The following is a 27,158-nucleotide window of genomic DNA, read 5'->3' as shown; positions in this document are numbered from 1 at the left end:
ATAAGCAATGCCTCCTGGAAACTTTCTTGTCCTTTGAGAGGCAACATTCCAGGAAGGTTTCGCATTAAGACATACAAAGTATAAAACAGGGAAACAATTTTGTAATTTTCTTAGTTTTTTTAAAGCACCATTGCAATGACTTTGTGTTTGATTTTTGGAAGGGCTGAAGGAGAAAGAATAGGATATAATCATTGTTTTAGTAATGGACACAGATGTCAACTTCCTATAGGCATACCAATAATAATGGCTAATTTATCTAAGGTCAGAATCTTATTTGCCAATGCAGCTGCTGCTGGTGGTATTGTTGCACAGACTACTAGTTGCTTGGGAACCACCAAGGCAGTAGCTCTAATACACACAAGCTTTCAGTGCGGCTACATCTGGGTCAAAAAAGTGACTCATGCCTGTTTAAATGACAAATAGGATTTCAATCCTAGAATTCCAAATCCTCCTCTTTGGCACCACCCTTCAATCCAGCTTTTGAGGTACATTCCCAGAATAAAAAGTCCCACAGTTATTTTAGGGACAAAACAGAAAACTGATTAGCTTCTCTCTTCACCTATAGTTCCTATGAACCTCTCACTAGCTTTGCGATTCCAAAATATTTAAAGTAGTACAGTATTTAGTATTCATTTTTATAACCCTAACAATTTGCTTCTGAAGTCCATTCTGTGTTTGTCTCTGAATGTATCTCACCTTCAAGCTACAGTGACCATCCATGTGATGTGATTCTCATGTTCCTAACTCAATGAAAATCAGGATGTTAACACCTAGATTTTCAAAGGCTGGAAAAACAGCTAGTTGGAGCATCCAGTGATTCCACCGTCCATCCACAAAGTACAAGACAAGAAACTGGCCACAGATGTGTGCATGCACCATTTCATGTGACAATGATCAACACCATCCATGACTAATCAGATGGACCTCATCCCAAAAGCTGGGCAAGTTCATTAACCTCCAAAGTTTAATAATAATAAAAAAATCATAATACAATAAAATAACACACCCCTCTCTACCCCCAACAACCCACCCTCCTCTGCTGCAGAAAATAAAGGAAAAACACTAAAAAGAGAAAGACAAAAGACTTTAGTGTCAGAGCCTGAGGCAGCATGGGGCCTATGATTTGGGAGTGGGAAGGTGAGGGTGAAGTAGAGGTTGAAGTGGAACTAAGATTCCTTGCCCTTTCCACCACCCTAAAGAACAAAGTGGTTACCCCAATTCCTATAAAACCCAACAGGTACCAGAGGAGGATAGGGGTGTTTGGGGAGAGCTGCCCCTCTGTCCAACAGGAGGTGCCGTCCCTGTGGTATTCCAGGGGATGCTGGTACGAGGAGCCCGACCCAGCCCTCGGGAGGGCTCTTGACTCCTCCTTCTGCCTGAAGTGAGGTGCTGGGGCTAGTCCCAGCACACACTGCTACCACCCAGAACAGGGCTCTGCAAAGCTTGAGTCCTTACAGCAGCAGGGTTAGCATTCTCTGCTGCTTCTGCCAAACGGGAACAAGCGGACCCTGCGTGTTGGTGACCCCTGCAATGCCTCTCCCCCTTCCGAGGTATCAACAATACAAAAGGAGGAAAAAGAAAACGAAATATTACATCGTCCGAAAATAGTCTGGTGCAGGGCCAGTGCTGAGTCCCAAGTGGGGAGGGGGAGTTGCAGTCCCCCACTTCTGGGGCTGGCTACCCCCCATGAAGAGTGCTAGTCAAACCAACAGCGTGACACGGGGCTGCCAGAATCCCTTGCAGTGCAGTGTAGTCCAGGAAGGGGAAACCCAGGCATCTTCTAGCTGTCACAACTGTTAGGGAAGAAGCAGACAATGACTATACATGATACAACTGTTCAGTTGATTGGGGATGGAGGAGGCAAGTGAACCACGCTCCCTTTTGGGACTCTGTGCCCTCACTATGCCCTCTTTACCACTCACCCCAACTCCATTGTGACTGCAATCTGTGCCTGCTGCAGGGGAAGCGCCACCCTGGGGCAGCCCTGGGTCTGCCCCCCGGATCTTCTTTGGCTCTAATTCCTCCTTGGGCAGGGGTGCATAGTCGCCCCGCTCTGTCTTGCGCTTCCGCCGTCGCTCTGAGTCCCGACCTCGCCCACGGGTGACACGCCGTTCTGCTTGTTCCAGCTAGAAAGGAATGAGTAGTCAGGAACTGAACACTCCTGTTCTTCTGCTATATAGGTGGGACTGTACGCACCTTAAACCTCTACGTGCACAGCAGAAACAGGGCTTAAATTACAGATTCATTTGTGATGCAAGACCATAACACACTCCTAACCATCCCAAATTCATGTCTTAAAAGTTTGAGGAATCTTCTGAGGCACCAAAAATAAATAAATAAAGGCAACTTTTAATGTCTATGGTCTCAACAGCTCTTCCTTACAACCCAATTTCCCAGCCCACATCGATCTTCCTTCAGTGCTAGCTAACTTAAAATGTTTGCAAAAAATATTCCTAATGCTGCAAAATCTAGAAAAATGCCAACTTATTTGGAGTATAGCTGAAAACAAATGTGGTTTTTCTCACGATTACAGGAGAAGTCATCAGCATAGGAATGCTATAAAATTGTCCATGTGTGAATGAATGAAGTTTATTGTTAAAAGCTAAAAGCCATCACAATATGTGTGAAGTTTCCAAGGTTACTGCAGAATTTAACACACACCCCCAGGAGGGGGGGAGAAACCACTCTCCAGTTATCCAAAGATTCAAGCCTACTTCAAGATAATCCGCATATGATTCAGGATTCTCTGAGGCAGTTAATTTCATTGTTGGAAAAAAGGCGGGATATATATTTAATAAATAAATAAACAAATTATCTCCTCCTACTCTGCTGTTACCTCATCAGTCAGCTGGCATGACAACGCCTCTCACCTGCGCAACTCTATGAAAGTAGTACAACACCTAACATGAAATTCATGCAACATCATCAAAACTACACCACTTATTTTAGTACCTGCTCTCAGATTTTTCTGGACTGTTTATGACACTATCAGAAACGATTTCACAAATGAAAAATGTATTGTACTCTTGTTAAAAAAAAAAGTATTCAGTCCCTGAGTGATACCAGCTTTGACAGAAAGTCTCTGAGGTTCTGTATCTTTTAAGCTACTGAGAAGTTACTATGAGGTTCACAGGTGAAATCCCTCCTGCACTGCTTCTGTTACAGAAAGGATCATAATGCATTTAAAAATAGCAAAGGATAGAGAGAGGTTTCACACTGACACAAGAAGAAAGAGGATGTTTGCCAATAGTTACGATACACCATATATAAAAGGCAGTTACTCACATCTAGCAGTTGGCGAAATTTTTCAAGCTGGGGGGTATGAGCCGCCTGAACCAGGCACCAAATGCTCTGAATCTCATCTAACGTCACCTCCAGAAGGTCCCCCTCCATTAGCAGCTCCTTCAGGGGAAGACGGATGGTATCAGGTAGCTCCAGTACAGGGCCCTGCAGCTTTGGCAGGTAAGAGTTGAGCATCTCTAGGTCTGTGAAGGGGACACAAAGACAGCTGAAGGGAAGAAACAGCCACAACCTAGGTTCCTTACCCCCATGCACAGAGCAAGAGACTCTGTTTTCCCCCATATACCTGTTAAAATGAGGTAAGGGGGTGACTGAAATAAGACCATCATCCATGCGTAGAAGTGAAAAGGAGAAATCAGACCACTTAGTCCTAACAATGGAAGGAATTTATTTGACCAATACCTGAGGCACAGGAGCTGTGCTTTTCTGGAGTTGTGGAGTTCCCATTCTCCAATGAAACCTGGGGAAGAAAGGAAAAAGGAGCAATGGAACGAGCAATGAAAATTTCTCTGAAGATGCCAGCCACAGATGCTGGTGAAACGTCAGGAAGAAACGCTGCTAGAACATGGCCACATAGCCCGAAAAACTCACAAAAATAATGAAAAGAGATTTCTGAGTCAAAGATGCAATCCTCTACAATATCTCATGCAAATATACTAGAAGAAATACCGACTCCTATTGAGGTTATTTTGAGGCCATGACTTAGTCAAACCAAGTTAATGCAAAAACATATACTACATACAATGTCTGTAGTGATAAAACTCAGTGACTCCTCTCACCAACCCAGAGAATGGCTAAGTATCTATCTGCTCAGGCAATACAGCACTTTGCAGTCCACCTTCTCTGAGAGGAACAATGTCAAGTTAGCTGAGGACAAAACTTAGTCAGAAGTCAGTGATAGTCATAAGACTGCAAAGATGAACCAGAACATCAAGTAACTAAGGCAGAGGCAGGTAAATGCAGGCAGGATATACTGGATACCCAAAAAAGATTGGAGGGGAGCTGTAGCTCACCTCCACTGCTACTGCATCTGCAGTACTGCTGAATTTTGGTGGAAGGAGTTAAGCCTTTTTCTAAGATCACAAGGCACACAAAAATCATAAGCCTTGTTTTTAAAGTGGATCATGCTCCTAGCTTCTGGGAAGTAAATCAATCTGAAAAACAAGACAGGTAGTATCTTGGAGATAGGACCCAAATTTAAACACAAATTGATTTGTTTCATACACAGCCTATATACACACACAACTTATAAAAAATACAAGAGATCTAGTTGCATCCAGGCCAAGAAGCAGCCCCAGGGCAGTCATGGAAGAATCTTCAAGCTCCTGTACCTTCAGAGAGCCCACCAGCCACCCACTTCTGCCTTGCAACCCAATCAGCAGGAGTGCTACAGACGCTGCCTCAAAGGCTGAAGTGGGTGTCTGGAAGGCTCCCTGGAGGTTTATCGTTACCTTTGCCCCACACCATCCTATATATAAGGACTTCAGCACAACTTGTCACATGAGGTAAAGTGTGGAATTTTCCACTTGTGGTGTATGTTGGTGTTCCAAAGTTTCAGATTTTGGAATTCTGGCTTAGGGATAATCAATCTGTACAATGAGAAACGAGTTCGGAAAGAGAGTAAACAAAACTGAGAGTGGAAGAATGGCTTCAACCAAAAGAACCAATAGATTATGAACATCAAAGAATTAGTGCATACAAAAACCTAGAGACAGGAAAACTTTTTATTCTTGGCAGGAAAGAAGCATGCAGGCAAAGGAGAGGTATGCTCTCTAGGAAGTTCTGCCATTAATGGCTTTTCCTGTGATTGTATCATAGGTACAGCAGTAAGGTTCTGTTATATCTGCTGAATATTACATGTTGATCTGGCCCAGACAACCAATTCTTTGGCTCTAATACAGATGGAATACTTTAAATCAATGCTTCTTATGTTCTCTGATGGAGAGAATGTGATTTTATTAACTTCTGATAAAAATTGCATTTATTGTTGCATTTATTAAATAAAAGTAAAGTTGAGTTATGTGGGTATATTATAAGTAGTTAAGAGAAAGGACTGTCAGGAGGGGGTGATAGTATGGAATATTGAGGTGAGCATTGACTGGCTGAATGTTGGAAGGAATTTTTAATAGGTAGATGTGTATGACAGAGACAGAGTGGGAGATATCATCGGGAATATGAGCTGGAGATGTTAGGAGTATTAGGGTCAGAAGCAGAGATTAGGTAGAGTCAAATCAGTTAGGACTGTGAGTGAGGATATGAGTGAGAGAAAGATTAGTGTTAATGTGAGGCGTATTAGAGAAAGATGTGAGTTAGGAATTAGTCAGGATTTATTCATCAAATAAATATTATTATTATTATTATTATTATTATTATTATTATTATTATTATTATGTTTATTTATATAACATCATATTAAATAACTAATCTTTGATGTTATGCTCAGCTTCCATTTGATAAATTGTTGTATATTCACTTTTGTATATGCAAATGCTACATAAGGGATACTGGAAAGCTTGAGTTTAGACACATGGAGTCTGTAAGGCAGCAGTCATTCAAAGGTGTGGTGTACAGTAAATTAGATGAATAAAGCTTCACACAGGAAGCACAAGGACATCCAGAAAGTCTCCATAACGGGTAGCAGCAATGAGGCTAGTGGAACCCTTCACAGGGGAATGGCAGCCCCATCCCTCCTTCCAAAGTATGCCAGGGGCTGTCACCATAGTTGTGTCCACTGACTACAACTGTTTCTTTCTTTTTTGGAAACTCTTCAGGGTCCAGCAACAGTCAAGTCCAACACTTTGAGTAAGACTGCTTTAAGCCACATGTGTAAGGTGAGGAATGGTCACCCAATATGGAACTTCAAGGTAACAATTGCTCCATGTCCTTACCCCTTATCCTTTTCATTATAAAGCAGAAATTAAAAACTCTTTTAAAAAACCCACAAACTTAAATACTCCAAGTGTAAATTATGCAAAATGTACACTGTTTGGAGTACAGGCATTTGCCACTATTACAGATATTAACACAAAACATGTAAATGTCCCTATTTCTATATGCGAACCACACGTGTAGTATTCCCCTGGTGCTGCCAGCTAGCCAAGCTAGAAGGCAGCCCAAGGCCTCCTGTACTTACCTTGGTCTGTTCATTGCAGCTGCTCTCTTTGAGTGCACCCGCTTCCTTGGCTGAGTCCCCAAGAAGCCGCTGCCGCAGCTCTGCCAGACGCTCCAAGGCAGCTACTACATCGGAGGAAGATAGGAGTTGGCGGGCACGGTCCTGCCATGTAATGGCTCGCTCTGTCAAACACTGCAGGGCTTCTCCCTCAGGTAGCCGTACAGGGAGCTTCTGTAGGGCCACAAGCAGGGCCAGGATCGTTTCTAGGCGAGGCCGACGAGATCGCTGGCAGAGTGGGCACAGGAATTTTGCATCCCATTCCCACCACGCAGGAGAGGGACGAGGGTTGCCCAAGCGGGGCCAAGCCACACAGGTGGGATGGAACCAGTCCTGACACAGTTCACACTGCAGCATGGCAGGGCTTGGAGGCTGAGAACACACACAGTACTGGCCTCCAGGAGAACTGTGTGCTGACGGCACAGGCTTCTGGACATTTGACTGACGCAGGCGCAGAATCCCAGCTTTTTCCTTCTGTTCACCTTCTTTGAAGGCCAGAATCTGCTAGCACACAGTAAATGGTCTCAATTATATACAATTTTAACCAAATCCATTTCTACTCAGCAAAACTTCCCTTCCCTAAACAAGGCAGCACCACAGCAATTAGCAAAAATCAAGACCATGCCCACTCCCCTCAAATTCTTCATATGCTTATGCCAAGTTCAACTGAAGTGAGTCTTTACATCCTAATAGTACTTCATTCTGCTCTACCTCTGAAACCCCTAAATGTTTTCCTGAAACTCTGATAAAAAAAAAACTGCGTATGGTAATACCCTGGCTGTTATCAAAAATTCTTCCAGGTTACAGAATTTCACAGCAGGAAGAAGAGTCCCGTTGAACTGGTAGTGATCCCAAACCAGCTCCCTTCATAAGAAAAAAGGGCTTGAAACCCCCTTGCCCCAATTTCCTCCCAAGCCAGTCACTCACAACAGAGCCAGGGTCCCTGAGGTCTTGTGCTGAGAGGCCCAAGCTCTCTGTGTCCGATTTGTACAGGCCCGGCTCCTTCTCCCTCTGCCACTTCATACGTTTCACACTGTCTGAGTCAGCATCAGCACATGGGCACAGCACCTGGGAGAAAGAGACAAAGAGATAAAGCTGGGGCCTAAATGACTATGCCGCCAATCTCTAGTCCTTAAGATTCGCAACTAACCTCAAGTAGCGTGTAACAGGAGTTTTTCTTGAGGAAAGTCTTGGAGGCTTTCTCCCGCCAGGAATGTGCAGTCGCCACTTGCACCTCTAAGTGACGCAGTTCTTCCAGATGGACTGGCAAATCCCTACCCACAGCCACAAGACCCTCCAGGTCATCCAGGCAGGGATAATGGTCCCCATTCTGTGAAGAGAACAGATGATAAACTGACATATTCTGGAGCACCAGGGACAAGTTCATGCTCAGCTAAACCAGGCACTCAGAGTTACAGCATACCTGGATCTCCTCTACATCAGCAATCCAAGCCAGTGCCTTAGCCAGTGCCTCTTTGAGGGACAAGATATTGGGTAGGTGCACTGGGATATTCTCTGCCTCTTTGATGATGGCCTCCAGTGTGGCAGTCAAGTGCTTCTGCCTGTGAATAATGGGGGGTGGAGCTATCAGACAGGGCTTTTCATGGACATCTTTGTGCAGTCCCGCAAGAGTAGTTATCAAGCTTTGCTAAACCCACCCATCCAGAACCACAGGCATTCCAGCATCTCTGCCCCGATCAAGGGTAGCCAAAACTCACCTGGCCTCCAGGCACATTTGAGCCTTTTCCTCCCAACGCTGGGCAATGGTAAGTAACTCCTGCAGCTCAGCCATGGCTTTCTCCACAGCTGGGCTGGGTGCAACTCCACAGCCAGAGGTGATGAGTGCCCTCATGACGGACAGTGTGACCTTATCCTGGGGTGAACGCAGAGTCTGTTTGACCTCTTCCAGCCAGACAGCCTGTTGCACCTGCTTCTCCAGTAGTTCCATTTCTGGTACCTCCACTCCCAGCTGTGTTCCCTGTGCCAGCAGCTTATGCAACTCTGGAGAGTTCCCTGGCAGATCCTGCAGGGCCTCTTGAACCTCTGCTTGAAAAGCCTCCACCTTCTCCAACACACCCTAGAAGATGACACATCCAGTCAGAGCCAGAGCCCATGCCCCGAAATCAATCTATCCCCTTCTTTCTGTTCTCTGCTGTAGTCAGAGGCTACTTTACACTCTACTCTGCCTACCTGGACATCCTTTAGCTGGTGCATGACACAGGGCAGGTTGTTCATTTGGTCTAGAAAGGCACGCAATTCCTCTACAGTCATATGAACTGATGATTCTCTGTAAAAGCCAGCAGAGGAAAGAATGGGATGCATTGGGCCGCCATTCAGGAGAAGGACTGAAGAAAAGAGCCCATAGGCAAATGCCAGACAGACCAAGAAGCACCTCATCAATACACTATACTTACCACAAAGATAAGCCTCTTTGAACAAGTAACTGCTCAACAAAAACCACAGTTGTGAGACACTCTGAAAAAGGCTGCCTAAGCCCATGGGATAAAAGGCTATGACACCTGGCTTCACAACACTGATTTAGACAGAAGAGATCATGATGTGTTGTCTTAACTCACCCTGTTTCTTGGCTGCTTATCAGGCCCAGGGCCTCTGAGACACACTTCTCTGCTTCACTCAAACAGCTCTTGAGTCGGTGAAGCAGTTCATTCTCCGGGAACTTCCTCTCACGTGCTTCTGACTCCAGAGCCCGCAGCTCCTCTAACGCTGCAAGAACAGAGACCCAAAGCAAGATTCAAAAACTATTCTTTCTTCTCAACTGCACAGCTGGCTGCTAAGAGCTCCTGCTTATCATCTCCAGAGAGGAAGGTCTGGAGGGACAAAGCATAAGAGCTACTGAGCACTTTCCAAAGATCTGAGGCCCATTCCTAATCAGTAAGCAAGTAGTTGCTACATATCCTCCCATTCCCAATGGTGTGATCCAACCCCCTCTAAACCTGGAAACCCTTGTCTGTGCCAGAGCACCTTGTCCCATCTGTTTTTCTAGTACTTCCCTTTACAAACATGGTGTCAAAAAAGATATTGTGCACTTTCTGCTCACACTATGCTTCAGCAAATCTGAAGTTAAATGGGCAGGTTTTTGAGGTATGCAAGTGCTTCCTCATGTAGACCACATATTAATTTCATTTCATAGAAGACTCCAGATTAATTTCATTCTGATGAGACCACAGTGGAATAAAGAGTCCAGAGGTGAGGGTTCTTACTTCTCTTGCGCCCATCTTCCACTTCCAAAGCAATTCGAACTTTGTTTGCCCATGTGTCAAAACACTCTGCTCGGACCTTCAGCTTGTGTAACATTGCTGGTAGTTCATCCAGAGTGTACCGATACCTGAATGAAGGAAGAGAAGATATATGCCTGGTATCCTCTCTGAGAAGAGTTCACAGAAGCCTATTCACCACACCAACCCAAATCCAGTTCAACAAGTCTCATTCTTACAATATCTCTTTTTTAAAAACTATATACCAATCCATCCACTCGTTAATAATAAGTTTACTTTAATAGCAAGCCTCTTTATATGGCAGATCATGTCAGAGCAACCCAAGGCTGCTACTTCTCATCTCAAATTTAGCATCTCTTAAGATGTCCCATTTGAAACAATTTCTTCTGTAGTAATTTCAGATAGTGAAGTTGGCAACTCTTCACAGTTCATGATACCTGCTTACAACAGGAGCATCCCCAACTTTTATATGCAAGGCTGAACTGAGGGTCAGTCAAAGAGATGCCACAATCTTCAATAAAGCTTCCTTAGGCCATTCACTACCTTGGGTGTATTTCAAATTAACCATTTTGCAGACTAAGACAGTTAATCCTCTGAAGGTTACTGACTGTGGAAACATCATTCACTTAACCATTGTCTATAGATTTTCCATGGCAATTGTTTTTTTTCTTTTTTAATTTTCCCACCCCTGCTCTAAAGTGATAGTGCCAAGACAGCCATAAGACCATGGCTGATTTTCAAAGTCACAAAGGGGTAAGACTAATGCTAAAACAATATTCAAAAATTAACACAAACACCACCTAGTCCATCTCTGAGAAAAGACAGCCAGAAATAAAAAGCTGTTGGAAAAGGAGCAGCAGAATTTGCAATCATAAGGACAGAAAACTCATTCATATAAATTACTGTCTTCTCACTGCCCACCTAAGGTATTGCCTGCTGCTGGGGCACTTGCAGAGGTCATCAATGTGGTAGAGGCAGACAAGACAATCCGGACAGTCATAGCAAGCCAGTGCTGACAGGAAGCAGGTTGTCTTGCATTTGTCACATTGTCGCTCATCATCTGGAAGCAGCTCAAAAGCCTCCCTCTCTGCTTCTGTGATGCCCTGGGATGTGAAGGAACAGTGATGACTCTCTTGGCCTTCCACAATAGGCCACAGCTGCATTCACCCATCATAGGATGCCTACTGACCAGAGCTAGGAAAATTTGCTGTTTTGGACTACTACTCCCAGAATCGCCCAGGCAAAATATATTTTTCCAGGCTCTGCTACCAACTCCATTAACTCCTAACCTTATCAAGGAGAGCCTTGCGCAGTTTACGCTCCTCCTGCACCAAGATAAACATCTCCTTGTGCACAGCAGCTGCCAGGTTTAGGTCCAGCCTCTCAGGGCAAGCAGCCATCTTGCAGATGAGCTCTTCGTGTGAAAATACACAGTAACGGCGAAGGCGGCGATAATGCTCAATGCACTGGCGACCAGCTGGCAACTGAAGATCAGAGACAGAGAAAAAAAGAAGACCACTTGTCAAACCTAATTGTGGAGTATGGCTTCCAAGTGTTTCAGATACCACCTGAAACTTCCCAAAGCCATACGATGCAACTTGAATTCACTGTCCTCAAGTTCCTTTGGGGTAACATCCATTGGATTACCCTATGGCAAGAAGATAAATCATGAAGAATTTTGGGTTCTAAACTCACCCAGTCAGCAGTGCAGAAATTGACAGCTTCAGCAAAGTTATAGCCCTGGTTAAAACCACTGTGGTAGGCTCTGGGAAATGTAATGACAAACTCTCCGGCACACTGATTGGTCCGCACAACCTGCAGAAGCAAAAGGAGAAAGAAAGGATGAGAGCATTGACCAGGCAGCAGGGAAGAAAGGGCAGCAAGAAAGCACACATAAGCTTGTGCATACAGAGACGCAGACTCACCGGTACCCCATGAGCCATTAATGTGTTGGGGTTCATAAGAGTCACCAACTGGTGCAGCAGGTCTGGCTGGCTCTCAAACAGCTCTGGAGTCAGTTTCTTCATTACCTCTTCTAGATGTTCAGCTGCAAAGGATGGGACACCATACCAGGTCTTGGGCTCACCCCTAGGAAAAGCAAGGCCAAGTCAGGAAATGCTGCCTCCATTTATCCCAAAGCTGTGGAAAAAACAGCCTGAGTACCCATTCACACTGTCTCACAGCTTCTTCTTCTTCACCCAAATGTTTATGATTATTAGTAAGTAGGAGACAGGTCCCCCTTAGAATGTACAGGAGGAGGAACATATAGTTATTTAGCACATACACACAACTTTTCAGGCAGTCTTGTTTCTCAAAGTGGCTCGCATCAAAGTTTTGAATCAAGTCACAATGGAAGGGAAAATGTTATAACGTAAGTAAACACTGGAGCCAGTTCTTTGTGAATACTTTTAAAAAAATAAGATTACAATGAAGGGTCCTTTGTATTAAGAATTCTAATCACAGCCTTCTTAAATCCTCCGTAAATTGCAGTAAAATCAGATTTTTATTCACTGGTTTTCTCTTTTTATTTATATTAAAATAACATTTAAAACTTTCATTTTAAAACCTATTTTTAAAAAGCATCCACCCATCTGTACTGCTTCCCTGTACTAGGGAAATATCTGTGTTTTAAATAGTCTGAGATCTCTACACAACAGATTTCCATTTCTCAAACACCAGTATCTTACCAGTGGAGGTAGTTAATAGAGTAGCTCCAGTGATCCTCTATATGCCAGCAGAAAGCAGAGAACACCATGCCCACATACAACCATGGAACCTTCATGCCTGAAATATCAGCATTGATGTGGCAGAGCACTGACTGCTTCAGCACGGGCATCACGTTGAGGTTCCAGCCACTGGCTGCATATTCCTGCAATGATAGCAAGGAGCTTAGAATGACACTTTGACCACTGCTATGGATCCAGCCTTGAATTGTAAAGGACAGAGTAAGAGCGCATTAAAGAATGCCTGTAGTAAAATTATACACACCTCTTCCTCAGGAGAGAGCTGCCGTTTGCCATCATTAATGGGGAAGCCACTTCCAAATTCCTTGGAATGAATGTCAGCACCATATTCCACTGTTACATCTTCCTCGATGCTGTTTACTAAACGCCAAAACTCCTTTTCCACCAGTTCTGTTGGCACCATCTGAAAAATATAGTTGTGAAAGAGTTAGAAAAACAGACCCTAGGTTCATGATGCTACAAAACCTGCATGGCAGAATCTGCAAAGGACAGGATGTAGTTTGTCTTTCAACACTGTCTCTGCCACCTTATCATAAGTAATATGGCTACTGCAAGCCCATGACATGACAGATAATTATTTTTGTTAGTTATTTATATAGTGCCATAGGTTTCCATGGCGCTTTACATAATGAACGATCAAAAACCAAATAAAAGTCTGCTTAGTGTACAGTCTAAGAGCAAAAAGCATATCTTTAGAATAATTCAAAAACAATAAACTATAAAACATTACATCTTAAAACACATTATCAACCATCAGAATCAGGTTGGAAATTGGAAAGCACATGCCTAAGGGTACTAAGACTCACATGCACAGGCATATTGAAGTAGTCAGCCTTGAAAGAATCTGCCATCTCTCCAAAGCTCTGTAGTGTGTACTCCCGAGTCGCCTGCTCAAACCCAAAAGCTTCTGGAGGTCGCTTGCATTCCTAAAGATGGACAAAGACAGGGAAAATAGATGGAAGGATTCACACCACCACTCTGATTCCTCAATCATATTTGTGACACACTTCAAAATCCTCTTATAATCAATTATTCCATTAAATCAAGCAGTTCTACTCATAGCCAGAAAACACAAACGATCTAGGCAGGCAAAGAAAAAAAAAGTTTGCTGAAAGAGACAGGTAGGGACTTCTTACCGCCATGACGCATTTGGGACACCTCCAGACACCTTTTGGAATCTCAGGCAAGGGTGGCAATAGGCAGAAGATGTGGTAGTTGTCATCACATCCATCACATAACAACAGCTTGTCATCTTCATCTCCTCGTGCACATATCCGGCAAACATAAGACTCAATCTGGAAGAAATTAAAAAATAAAGGTAAGAATGGTCACACAAACAAAAACATAAGTGGGCTGGCTCGATCTGACACGAACCCAGCTGTGGATAGTTCAAAGGAAAGAGCAATGCCAGGGCTACTATGAAGCAGTTCAGCCAGCCAAGACATACAGGTTAAGTATCCCTTATCCGGAATAGAAATATCCAAAATACTCCACAGGTAACCGAGATTGGGACACCTTTGCTTTCTGATGGTTTAGTGTACACAAACCTTGTTTCATGCAAAAAACAAAAAACAAAGATTAAAAATATTATGTGTAAAATTATCTTCAGGCTATATGTAGAAGGCATATATGAAACATAAATGAGTTTCATGTTTAGACTTGGGTCCCATTTTCAAGGTCTCTCATTATGTATTTATAAATATTCCAAAATCTGAAAAAATCCCAAACACTTCTGGTCCCAAGTATTTTGTGTAAGGGGAAACTCAACCTGTAATCTGCTTTGTATGCCCTGCCTTCCTCCCAGAATAGTTCATGCAGCGGTAGACCACAGAAGCACAAGGGACAAGAACCTTACTGATAAGAAAGGAACACCTGGGTGACTCCACTTACAAACTGAGTGTTGTGGTTGCGACGTAGGCGCATTGTCATCTTGGTGCAAGGTTCCGGACTGTGCCTTAATTCCTCTTTCATATTTGCATAGCCTCGGGGCGAGGTGGGCTCAAGCTTTGTCTCTGGAACAGGGGTCTCCTCTTTCACGATCACTGTTGGAGGGCACTCAGGCATCTCCTTGTCTGTATTAGGAAGAAATAAACTTAGAACACAGAAGGCTGGCTCCTCCTCAAGCTCCCTAAATGCAGGGCTACCCCACCTTTCTTGCGCATGTTCTTGTCCTTGGCTACAAGCCCCAGACCCAGCATCTTGGGACCAGCACCATAGATCTGCAGTTTCTTCAACTCCGGATTCTTCTCAATGTCTTCTTCTGTTGGTTCTGGCTGCAAGGAAGGTGTAGTCAAAGATAGGGACAACAGAAAGAGGCTACCAGCTTTAAAAACTGTATCCAAGAGACTTTTAGAAAATTGAAGCCAAGGGAAGCAATAGGACACAGACTAGGGTGGAGCGGAAGAAGAATTGTTGCAGAACTAGATAATAGAAAAGTATTGAGATGTGACTGAGCTTTGTGTGGCAGAAACCTCATCTTGCTGTGATGCACAATTCTCAGCAAAAATGGGGCATGCCCAACATTCACTGCCAACTGAATGAAAAGCAGTGCACATTGGCCCATTACATCTCCTTAAGCCACATTTCCTGTTGCATGTGGTCCATGAGTTCCCAGCCATGAAGCAGGGTAAGCAAAAAGTATGAGAGAGAGGCAGGAGAATGGACAGAACAGGCATAGTACCCATGCTCGAGGCGCTTGCTCGGGAAACAGAGCTGGGGCGCTGGCAGGTTCAGGGCATGATTCAGATTCCTGTAGGAGGGCGACAAAATGCGTGGGGAGCAGGGATCAACAGCAGGCCTCCGGGAATTTTAATGAGGGAATAAGCAAGAAACAAAGGTATGGGGGGATTACTGGATTGTAATTAAGGAGGTGGCTAGATGGTCTTTAAGGTTATTTGCTTGAAATTAAAGGCCTAAAGCCAATTCATAGTTCTACCTAGAACAGATCCATTTAATCAATTCCCATTCTCATTCTGTAAGAACCAATGGGTCTCTTCAAGTTGGAACTGACAACTGGATTTAAGCCATTAAATGAAAATAATAAATAATAAAATAATCCTACAGCAGAGAGCCAGCAAATGGAGTTACTACAAACAAAAAAGTGGGGTTTAGAATTCCTTGGAACTTTTTAACTTTTCAGGAGGGGGGTGGAAAATCGCAGCTGTCAATTAACTCCCATTTCAAAGAGAGAACACAAACAAAAAAGGTGTTTGGAACAAGAAAAGCTAAGAAAAGGCATCTTGAAAACTTCATTCTTACCACTTGTCCACTAGAAGAGCTTACTTAAGGATGCCTAAACCTAAATTTTATTGTTTATCCTAACTAGAGTAGATCCATTGATTCAGTTTAGATTTATCTAAATGTTAAGTCACCATTCAAAAATTAATTTGATGGATCTACTTTAGTTGGGATTACCCAAAACTATTCCAACAAATATCTTTGTCAAACTTTTACACAACTCTTACACCATCTTGAATGTGATGATGTGGATTGAAAAAGTTTAATTTTGATCAACTTTTCAATGAAAGTTTTTGCAAATAAAGTGAGAATTTCAATGTCCACCTTTGAATGTGAACTTGGAAACTGTGTGTGAGCAGAAAATTAGTGGTTGTTTTAGCTTCTCATGTGAAAGAACTAATCTTGTTCAAAAGTTATATCTCTGATTACTTCTGGCCTCTGGATGTTTTGTTATTATAAGACATCTTTCACTAAAGACCTGAGGAAAAATAAACCAAGCAGACCAATCACCAATTGCACTCTCAGCCACCATGTTCATCTGCCCAACAAGTTCAGAGGACCTTTAAACCCAGCATGGAACTGGGATACCTCAAAGATCAGCTGCTCTTGCATGATCTTGTTTGCCCATTGAGATATGGTGAGAGGATCTCACTCTGCATTCTTCCACTCTTTGAAATATGGCTGGTGACTATATATGACAGGGCTTTCCCAGAGCTTACTTTTCTGGACTACCATGTTGGACTACCATGTTGACTAGGGAGTATGTAGTCTAAAAAGCTCTGGTTCTCTGTTATAGCAACTAGATGTTGGAATGCTATCCCTTCAGTGATCTGCCTAACCTCTTCCCACTACTTAAAAAGAGCTACTCAAGATCATCCTGTCTAAACAGTCTTTCAAACAGGAATAGCTTGTACTGCTTTCCTCCACCCAAAAATCCCAGTGGCACTGCTTTTATCCATCTTAACCCAGCAACAACTGATTTGAAGATGATCACAGAAGTTTGTTTTTCCCCCTTTCAAAGCACATGTTTATGTTATGTGCAGCTCATAAAGACCATACAGAGCTGAAATGTATTTCACAGTTCTTCCACAGCTGTCATGTTTACACCTAAAATACACATTTTCTGTTGATTAATTAATTTAGATTTAATTTTATATGCAATATATATTGGGATTATATACTTGATTTGTGTAATTCAGATGTTGTAGTAAGGACCCTTAAATTCAACATTATGTTTCCATCTCCTGACAACAATGTGTCTGGTTTTTATTCTTTTTTATTTTATGCTGCTTTCTAGGCATCTGCTGAAAAAACCAATAGCCAGGTATGTTTAAAATACACATACACAGCTACACATCAAATGTATATAGTAATTAAAAATCACCAATCCTATTAAGTCTAGAGTGAGCAGATGTTTTTACCCAGTTATGGGAAGGGACTTAAGCTGACAAACTTTCCCAGGTTTTAAGAAGGAAAACATTTCTTTCTGTGGGAAGGATGCATGCCAGAATATTGGGATAAAATAAGGCTATCTGCAGAGTTAAGGAGAAGGGCACCTATAGTAGCCCTAAAAGTTATGGGCTCACCCAACCTGAACCAAAATTTTTATTTAGAGATGAAATTGTGCTCTACACTCACCTCTTGCTGCAGACGCTTGGCTCGGCGTCCATAGCTGTTGAACTTGGAAGGCTGGACTGACTGGCGCAAAGGGATGCTGTGTGGCTTATACTCCTTGTCCTTTTCCTCATTGTCAAATGGATGGGTATTGCACTGCTAAGAGAGGGAACAGCGTTAAGGCCAAGTGAACATCCAGGCTGTACCCACTCTGCCACCAAGGATTAGAAAGCTCTGCCTGGGAAAACAGCAGTATCATGACAATGGACAACATGGCAGTTCTGCCTCCACTCTTACAAACCATTCTCTTCCTCGTTCTGAACTTTTCTGTGGCCAACGAGCCAAAAAAGGAAATAGAAGGTGACCTAAAGTTTTAAAAGTGTAAAGGAGAGCCTCCCAGAGCAAGACCTAAAACTCACCACCAGGTTGGCACCCGACTGGTACATTTCATAAGGGTAGATAATGCGCTCATAATGGGAGCGAAGAAGAGAGCCAATATTCTTTCCCGACGGATAGGAAAGGCGCTGAGCCACTCGAGCCCATCGGCGATCCTTACAGATGGCTTCATAGCCACCTTCTTCCATCACAATCTGGGACACAAGAATATTGAGAAATAAGAATCCTCCCAAGCACAGCTAGTATTGCACAATCATCATGATCCACAGCTTCCTTCATCCCAATCCTGGATTCCTTTTATCCCTGCTAGTAGCCCCCAGGTTCAGCTAGCAGCTCACCCAAAAAATTGTTAACCCTTACTCTACTGGTCTTCACAAAGCCTGAATATTATTTTTCATCTGTGTTTCTTCAACTTACTTTGCTCAGGCTGTACAAATCAAGGATTCGCCTCTCTACGTTAGGGATTTTCAGTGCAGAGCCTTGTATCTCCCAGAACTTTGCAATCTGGTCTAAATAGTTCAGCTTCACCCTGGTCTGGGCCTAGTGATAGGAACAAGACAAATTGCTCTCAACAACAGAAGCCACAAAGGCACAAGAGAGCTTTCTACATAATCATGTGATGTTTCAGCCACCAGAAGCTGGTCTCAAGATTGTTTTCATGATGCTGGAGATGTGGCCAACATTGACAATGCGAAAGGCAACCTAAGTATACAACAATTTGGGCTGGTATCTGTTTTAGTTTCTGGGCACCAGCTGGAAGTTTCTTTTTGAAAAAGTTTGTTCCTTCAACTGCAACTGTTTGTCACAATCCAGAACACAAGAATTCTGAGAAATAAGAATTCTCCCAAGTACTCATTGAGCAATACCACACACTCAATAACACACACACCTATACACATTCAAATAAAATTGTGATTCCCTTCTTCAAATCATGATCCATAGTTTCCTTCATCCCAATCCTCAATTCGCTTCAACCTTACTAGACTCTGCTAGAAGTCATTTTTTGAAAATTGAATTTGAAATTAAAGGTGAAAAGATTACATCATCAATGGGAAGTGGTCCTCCATATGTTGTAGGAATACAATTTCCATCATCTGTCACCAATAATTTTGTTTGACAGGGCAGAGAGGAGTTGCAAACCAATATACAGAGAGCAGAAGCACATACCAAGGATCAGAGAGTTGCTTTTTGTTCTTCCAAACCTTCAGTGGGCCACAACAGTACAAGGGTAGCTGCCAGAACAGACACTGTAAGCAAGTGGAATTCACTCCCAGTGATTCCCCACCCTTTTTTTTCAGGCTGCGGGGACCCTGGAATCTTATTTTGGTTTTAAAAAAGCATTTCTACCTTCACAAAATTCTGAATTTGGTGAAATACACAGGGCCAAGGTTAATAAAGGATCTCGCAGCCCACACAAGGGCTGCATGTGACCCTCAGGTGCAGGGTTTCTCATCCATGGTCTATGTATTTCAGATATATGCAGTAAAATAATATTTCATCTTCTCGTCTACACAGCACAGCCAAGACTTGAGCATTTCTCACTGTCATATCTGTGAACAAGCCTTACAGTACAATCCACTACACATTCACCCACATGTCAGTCAACTGTGTTCAGTGGTATTTACTTTACATGGCACATCTGTTCAGAACTGTGAACTAAAATAACTGGTAAAGTAAAACTCAAAAGAGTTTTAAATAATAATAAATAAATAAAACTTTTATTTGTATCCTGCTTTTCTGTGACAAGACAATCAAAGTGGCTCCACATGGAATTTAATATATCAACCACTGGAAAAATGCAAGGGAAAAGAACAAGATAACCTAAATAGCAAACCGAAGAAGTTGAGGTTAAATGTTCATTAGAAATTGAAAATTAAAATCATGCAAATATAAATATTAACCAAAAGTGGCTTCTATTATAACTACAAATGCTCAAATATACCACAGTCCTCTAGAACAACCACACAAAAGACTACCAAACTGGAAACACTAACAAGCTCTTAAAATAACACTGTTTGGGAGTCAACACTGTGAATAAGCACTTTTGAGAGGAAGGTTCATTAACAACAATTCAATATACAGTAGTCTTATGACAACAAATTAATTATGAGGAATTATATACTTTTAGGCTTTTTAAATTCTTGTATGTATATATTCTATTATATTAACTGTTCTGTGACTTACAGAAAAAGGCTGCCCTCAGCAATCTTTTCTGATACAAAAAGAGGTCTCGTATATGGCTTACTAGACTAACTGGCCCTATCAGAGAACTGCAAGGTAGAGATTTTTCACATTTATACCTACCTCTAGTTCATTGAGCCTCTGTATCCTTGGGGTAAACCGGAAGTTATCCACCTCCACAGCAAAGGGAGGCTGCCAATCCTGAGAGAGGGATAGAAAGATGACACAGTTAGAATCCCAATGCTCTGTGTAGCACACACATCAAGTCTGTTACTATGCCTGCAGCACAAAAGGTTCCAATGATTTTGTAATGATTTTGCACCACCATGGTCAATGAAGTCAGATAAGTACACATTTCAATAAGCAGACTATCCCAGAGTCCCAATTCAATTTCATAGACAAGGAGTGCTAAAGTGGAAGAATAGTTAAAAGATAGATTCACACAGGAACCCTTTGACAGGAGGGAAAGACCCTTACTTCTGTGATGGAACAGTTTTCATAATACGCAAAAGAGACACAGCTCACACAGGGATAACACTGGCATTTGTGAAAGACTTAGCTTTATGCATGGATGCCTCCTAGTGAAGTATGAATGCATTAGGCGCTCTACAGAGAAATGCATGTGTGCTTTCGTCTTAACTATTACATACAGACAGTCTGACATAGGAGGGCCTCTTTAACTAATTTACAAATCTTCATCCCTAAGGCACTGGACAGTGGACACACAGGAACTATGCTCCTGATGCTGACGGACAGATGCTACAAGGGTGGGTCAATTGTTTATTGTCATCAGCTGCTGGGGACAGGAAGACAAGGAAAGGCTTATGAGAGGGTTGGTGTGCCTGTGTGGGTGAGACTCAAGGCCTCACAACACAAGCTTTTGGGAAGTGGATCAAACTGATGGTTAGTTGGAACAGTCATCAGGATTTCCTCCTTTCTCACGTAAACCACATTAGTACATACCATGTCTTGGAACAGCAAGGAGAAATATTTGCTTCTAATAGTATGATTCAACTATGCAAAATAATCCTGTAGCACCTTTGAGACTTACCTTTGAGTCTCAAAGGTGCCACAAGATCCCTCTGAATGCTGATATTCCAGGGTAACATGCCTATCTCTGAATTCTACTATTCAAAAAGTGAGAAAAGCAAATATGCATTATGTGATCAGGTTGCTGATTCCTTTTTCAGAGTGTATGGGTGAAGAATGATGGCAGATTTACAGTATCATAAATTGTGCCTAATCCATGCTACAAAGTCATCTTGCAAATCATAATGAGTAGATTTTTAGAAAGGAGAACTTAAAGACCCCATTATTTATTAGAGAACTAATAAAAGATAATCACAAACAGAAAGGCAAGTAAGTGGCCATCCTTTAAACCGGATTACTCCATAAACTCTCAATCTGGAAGCTGGCTACCAACTAATCTAAAATAAGATTGACAGTTCCATAGAGACAAAGAGAGGAGCTATATCTTAACAAAACCTACTCCCTCTTCCTTACAAAGCCCTTCACTGGATGGGCAGCACTGGTCCTCTGTGCTCAGAGAAAAAAATACTACGTTTCTCAGTAAGGCCTGGAAAAAAGGGATGCAGACTTATTCTATTCTAAGATCTTCTTTGGGACTACAAGGAAAAGTTGCTCAGTTAAAATCAGTTTGCGATTAGCTCCCTCCTCCAGACACATCTACCTGATTTTGAATCAGCATTTCTGCCTTCTGGTCCCAGAGAAGTATCAACCCTCCATGCTATGCCTCCTGAGGGACCAACTGACAGAGAAACTCAAATACACCAGTACTTCCTAGAATCCCCCCCTCTCCCCGGCTGGCCACTCAGACAAAGGCTCTGCTACTGGCAGACATATTAGATGTGTCAGTTTTACTTTAAATACCCAGAAATACTATTTAAGGAGTCTTATAATTTCTATTTTCCCTTCAAAACAACTTTGCCTATGATGGAGTCCCCCTATCAAAAAAATATAGCAGGGAGTTAAATCTGGAAAAATCAATGAATAAAATTTATCCTCATCCCTATGGGATGAAATGTTTTGCTGCAGATGCTGCTACGTGTATACTACTAGTGGCAGAAACCTGGGAAATTCAAGAGGGGTCAAGATGTAGGTGAAGTCATGAAGTTACAAAAGCAGCTGATTCAACCTGCAACTTCCCTAACTTCTCAAGTGTAAAAAAGCTCTCCAGAATGATAGCAGTTACAGTCAAACACAGGTGCCACTAAGGCATGGCCAACCCATGTCCCTACACAGACATGATCTGCAATTCTGTTAAGTCTGGACAATTAAAACAGGAAGCCCTTTCCAAGCCTACTGACCCCAATGCCTGTATCAAACCCTGTAATATGGAGATCAAGAGCCAGTGTTTCACACATTAAACCTGTCTGCTCCATCACCATGCATAACCACACTATATCAGTGCGTCCCAACCTTTCATCTCCTTTTTGTTTTAGACTTCAGCTCCCAGAAGCCTCAGCCAACTTGGCCAAGAGTGAGGAATTCTGGGAACTGATGTCCAAATCATCTGGAGGACCAAAGGTTTGGGAATCACTGCACTATATCCTGCCACTGCGACTGCACAAGTGATGCTTTGTTCCACAGGTTACCTAGTCATCAGGCAATAATGCTGGGCATCACCGCCTCCAGCATCCATTTTGTCATCACATGGAGACAAATGTTCCTGTCACCACCACAGGGCCTTTTGTCTCCATGTCAAGATACAATGAATAAGCAGGGTGACTTGATGGAATACAGTGGAAGTTACCCAAATCTTTCAATCCTCTCCATTCAAGACTATATAGCTTCAACCAAGATTCCACTCCTTCCATGAGCCACAATTTCTATCATTTCTTTCAACTATTTGATGTTGTTGTTGTGCGCCTTCAAGTAGTTTCTGACTTGTGGTCACCCTAATCCGAACCTATCATGGGGTTTCCTTGGCAAGATTTGTTCAGAGGTTTGCAACTGCTTTCCTCTAAGCCTGAAAGAGTGTGACTTACCCAAGGTCCATGGCCAAGCTTGGATTCGAACCCTGGTCTCCAGAGTTGTAATCCAATGCTCAAACCATTATACCTCGATGGTGTTACCTCTCAAAAACCTGGCATCCATAACCAAAGCTGTATCCGCACTGCAGAAATAACTTGCTTTGTTTTTGTTAACTGCCCTTGCGTGGATCTCAACCCATGGCGGCCCTGCTGATATGACATCTCCAAGACTCCTTGCCCTCCACTGCTCTGCCCAACTCCTGCAAACTCATATTCGTGGTCTCTTTAATAGAGTCCATCCATCTAGTATGTGGCCTTTCTCTCTTTCTACTTCCCTTTACCTTTCCTAGCATTACTTTTTCCAATGATTCATGCCTTCTCATGGTGTGTCCAAAGTATGACTGCCTCAGTTTAGTCATCCTGATTTCCAGGGATAGTTCTGGCTTCATCTGTTCCAGGACCCATTTGTTTGTCCTTTTGGCTGTCCATGGGATCCTCAGCACTCTTCTCCAGCTCCATATCTCAAATGAATTGATTTTCCTCCTATCCTCCTTCTTAACTGTCCAGCTCTCACATCTGTACTTGGCAATAGGGAATACAATGGTTTATACGATTCCAACTTTTGTACTCAATTGTATATCCTTGCACTTTAGGATCTCCTCTAGTTCTTTCATAGCTGTCTTTTCCATTCTTAACCTGCTGTACCTCCATGCTATAGGACCCTCAGAGCTGTAGTTGGAAACTCCCAGAACTCCACAGCATGGAGCCATGGCAGTTTAACACAGCGTCAAAGTGGGTTATTTCTGCAGTGTGGCTGTTTCACTCAATACTAGTTTCCGTCAATACTATCACAATGTGAAGTCAGAAGCTTTCATGGGCAGCACCCATATTGGGGAGGGCGCTTTGGGCTGTGAGGCTGCGTTCTAGTAGAGTTTATTCCTGACGTTCTGCTGGCATCTGTGGCTGGCACCTTCTGAGAATACTATCACAATGTGAAGTTGACAGCTTTCACGGCTGGCATCCATCGTTTCTTGGTGAGTCTTTTGGCCTATGAGGCCACATTCTGGAAGGGTTAATGCTTACGTTTCTCCGGCACCTGTGGCATTCAGAGACTGCTGGCATGGCTGCGTGCCCCTTGGTTGAGAGCATGTGCTTTACCTGATTGCCAGTGTATTGCTCTGTTGCTGATGGCAGGGCCTCAGAACAACATGGGAATCCCTCCTCCTCCTTACCCAGCATCACACAGTATATATACATATACACGCATACAAACACACACTCTCTTCCATGCCAGCATTCTCTGAAGATGCCAGCCACAGATGCAGCCGAAAGGTCAGGAATAAACTCTTCCAGAGCCTGAAAAGAACCCACACAAAAGAACAGAGTATCACAGTTTCATGGACAGGTTCCCCTGGGCTCCCCAGTCCCCCTGAAGGAACCCTGTGCTTTCCTCCCTTTGACCAACCAAGTGAGCCCCTGCGACGTCTCCCATTCACTTGCTCCACAGAAGCAGCAGCAGGGCCCCAATCGAGGGAGGCCGTCCTCCTCCGGGGCTGCTCAGAGAGCCCCTGCCCCCAGCCCACCCTCCAGGGCCCGTGTCTCCGGGGGGGGGGACTCACGGCGGGGGGGCGTATCTTGCAGATGCCGCTCTTCTCGGCGATGGGCCGGATCTTGGCGATGTAGCCCAAGGGGTCGCTGAACTCGTCCCAGCTGGGCTCGAAGACGGGGCACTCGGGCGGAGGCAAGAAGTCCTCCGGGGGCAGCAGGAGCGGGTCCGCATCCAGGGGCCACTCCCCGCCGCCTTGGTCGCAGCCCCACGGAGCCTTCAGGGGGGCCCTCTCTCCCCGGCCGCCCCCGTCCTTCCTGCCGCCCTCGCCGGCGTCCTTGGCGCCCCGGGGGACCCCCTTCTCCGCCTTGGCTCCCCCGTCCTGGTCTCCCTTCTCCCCATAAGAGGGCGGCGGCGGCGGCGGCGGCGCTTGGTCCCCGCCTTCGCTCGGCTCCTCCCGGGACTCCATAGCCGTGCCCCAGTGGAGCCCCTCAAGGGGCCATGCCCTGCTCCCCGCTCCCTCCCTTCGACCTCTAGGCCTCACTAGGCCCTGAGACCAGGACTCTCCTAAAAGGCCCTTCTCCCTCCTCTCAAAGCTCCTGCTCTTCCTTTGGCCTAGCAGCCGCCGTCGCCATCTTGGACTCCCTCTCTCAATACTCCTCCGCTCTCCACAACAAAGAGTATCCTTCCGCAAATCTCCTCAAAGGGCCGACCTAAAATTTCTCCCCCAAACTTCGCCGCACCCGTCTAGAAAGATGCGGAAAGTGCCCAAACCCCCTTCTATAAGCCGACTCCGAAAGAGAGGCCCGATTAAAGGTGCCTCCGGAGCGAAAGAAAGCAGGAAAAAAAGTCCCTCGAAGGGAGGATGGAGGGGGGAAGGCAAGCGGAGGGATTCGACCAGCAAGGGAATGTGGTCGCCGGGACTCCTTGCGCACGTTTAAAGGGCCTCAAGGCGCCTGCGCGAGAGGAGAGAAAACAGGAAGAAGAGACTCGGAGGGCGGGGTTACATTAAGCCACGCCCACTCGGTTGTCAGCGGAACAGCCAGAGCCCAGCAGCTGTCAATCGGGTTCGGCTGAGTTCAGTTCTTTTTCCTCTCAGAGAGGCTCAGCAGCATCAGCAGCGTCACTGTCCCGTTGGCAAAGCATTGGCAAATAAGGATTTACCTTATCCTGCCTCTTATTTGTAAATACACCAGCCATCCATAAACAGGGCTTAAAGACTGTTTTTCAGCCTTGGTTATTTGCAGTCCAAAATAATAACTATAACACTATTATTATGATATCCCACATTTCTCCCAACACAGGGACTCAAAGAGGCTAACAGCAAATCTTTTTAAACACAACAATACAGTTTAAACACAATACAAAATTAAAAAGTATATATACTTTTTAAAAAATTCAACAGTTTCAAAACAGTTGATGCTGTTGTTATAGTTATTTATATCCTGCCTTTCTCCCAATTTATGGTGAGCCTAAGAAGAACCCAGCATGGAGTTTTCTTGGCACAATTTGTTCAGAGGAGGTTTGCCATTGCCTTCCCCTGAGGAGGCTGAGAGAGTGTGACTTCTTGCCCAAGGTCACCCAGTAGGCTCTCTGGCTGAGCTGGGATTTGAACCCTCATCTCCAGAGTTAAGGTAGACAGGCCAGATTTGAAGGCTCTCCATTAAAAACTACAATGGTCTAAATGTTTACAAAGTTAAGATCAATTGTCTGAATTTTTAAACATTGGTCACAGGTTACCTGATGAACACCACTGGCCAGATTTGAGAGAGTCCAAAGAGAAATAGCCAAGCAGATATTGTTATCTATAAACTCTGGACTTAACACAAAGGATCCCTTCTTTGAAATACATTTTGTTTCGTTTTATAGATTTTAAAAAAAGGTTTCTACACACAAAAAACACATACACATGACATTTTACACTTTACATTTTACAACATATCCATTCACTCACACATTTCATACATACCAATATGCTTCACATCTCTACATACTTACACTAACCCTAATCTTTAATAAAACAAAATTTCCTAGTATCTACGTTCCTTAATATTGATCTGTCCTTCACTTTTAGTTCCCATTTCTTTTCTATCATCCTCTTCCTTCCTATTCTAACCTACTATCTCTTATTTCTTTAATTCCTGTCATATAATATTTTATTACTCTTTCCCATTCTTAACTTAACCCTTTATATCCATCTGTCTCCTTTCCACTGACAAACTTCTAACTCATCCTGGAGAATTATTGTTTTTCTTCAATGCAGAGTATACAGTATTTCTTCTTATATATTTAACTACATCTGGTTAAACTTATCATTTTATTTCTGATTAGACATTTTTATTGGTCTTTATAAGAAAGGCAAATTTCTTTTATAAGGAAGGCAAATTTTTCAGCTCATAATTGGTGCCTGATTTCTCGCTTCTAGGCGGAGCATCCCACAGAAAAGATGGCGGCCATCTCAGCAAGAAAATGGAGGCGCAGAGGTACATGTATGTAGATTTGGGAAGGAAAAGTCAGGGTTCCCAAGGTGAAGGTGCAAAAAATATTATCACTGGAAGGGAAAGAAAGCATCAAGCGTCAGGGGCAGAGGAAAACGTTGAATACCTCTCAGCAGGGCTGGCCTCTTAGCAAAATCTGTGGCAAGGGAGAAGAAAGATTGTTCACAAAAGTTGCCAAGGGAAGAATAGGCCCAAATAACTTATTTCTGGCCTGAGGAATGTGGTTGGACTGCAGTTCCCCTGA

The 27,158-nt window shown here is 43.5% G+C and overlaps 1 protein-coding gene across 4 annotated transcripts; it reads right to left on the bottom strand.

The window, feature by feature from the left end:
* Window positions 1-942: 942 nt before the first annotated feature.
* KDM5C (lysine demethylase 5C) lies at window positions 943-25,232 on the bottom strand. 4 transcript variants are annotated; one of them, XM_042448137.1, is made up of 28 exons: window positions 24,490-25,232; window positions 20,001-20,078; window positions 18,114-18,236; window positions 17,720-17,890; window positions 17,325-17,456; window positions 15,130-15,198; window positions 14,599-14,722; window positions 14,340-14,521; window positions 13,586-13,744; window positions 13,256-13,375; window positions 12,694-12,852; window positions 12,393-12,574; window positions 11,631-11,793; window positions 11,401-11,520; window positions 10,995-11,189; window positions 10,627-10,808; window positions 9,691-9,815; window positions 9,046-9,193; window positions 8,660-8,756; window positions 8,188-8,546; window positions 7,893-8,031; window positions 7,620-7,799; window positions 7,397-7,537; window positions 6,434-6,970; window positions 3,703-3,760; window positions 3,286-3,485; window positions 1,923-2,126; window positions 943-1,793 (listed from the first exon to the last, which is right to left on the bottom strand). In XM_042448137.1, the coding sequence occupies exons 1-28, from the start codon at window positions 24,883-24,885 to the stop codon at window positions 1,788-1,790; spliced, it is 4,749 nt and encodes a 1,582-aa protein (XP_042304071.1). In that variant the 5' UTR covers window positions 24,886-25,232; the 3' UTR covers window positions 943-1,787. The 4 variants fall into 4 exon arrangements, with proteins under 4 accessions (XP_042304071.1, XP_042304070.1, XP_042304073.1 ...); XM_042448136.1 differs by having other exon boundaries at window positions 17,325-17,459; window positions 24,490-25,231; XM_042448139.1 differs by lacking the exon at window positions 15,130-15,198 and having other exon boundaries at window positions 24,490-25,231.
* Window positions 25,233-27,158: the final 1,926 nt, after the last annotated feature.

This window comes from Sceloporus undulatus, chromosome 2, assembly GCF_019175285.1.
Source record: "Sceloporus undulatus isolate JIND9_A2432 ecotype Alabama chromosome 2, SceUnd_v1.1, whole genome shotgun sequence".
Classification (NCBI taxonomy): Eukaryota; Metazoa; Chordata; class Lepidosauria; order Squamata; family Phrynosomatidae; genus Sceloporus; species Sceloporus undulatus.
This window is presented reverse-complemented; position numbering and strand designations above follow the sequence as displayed.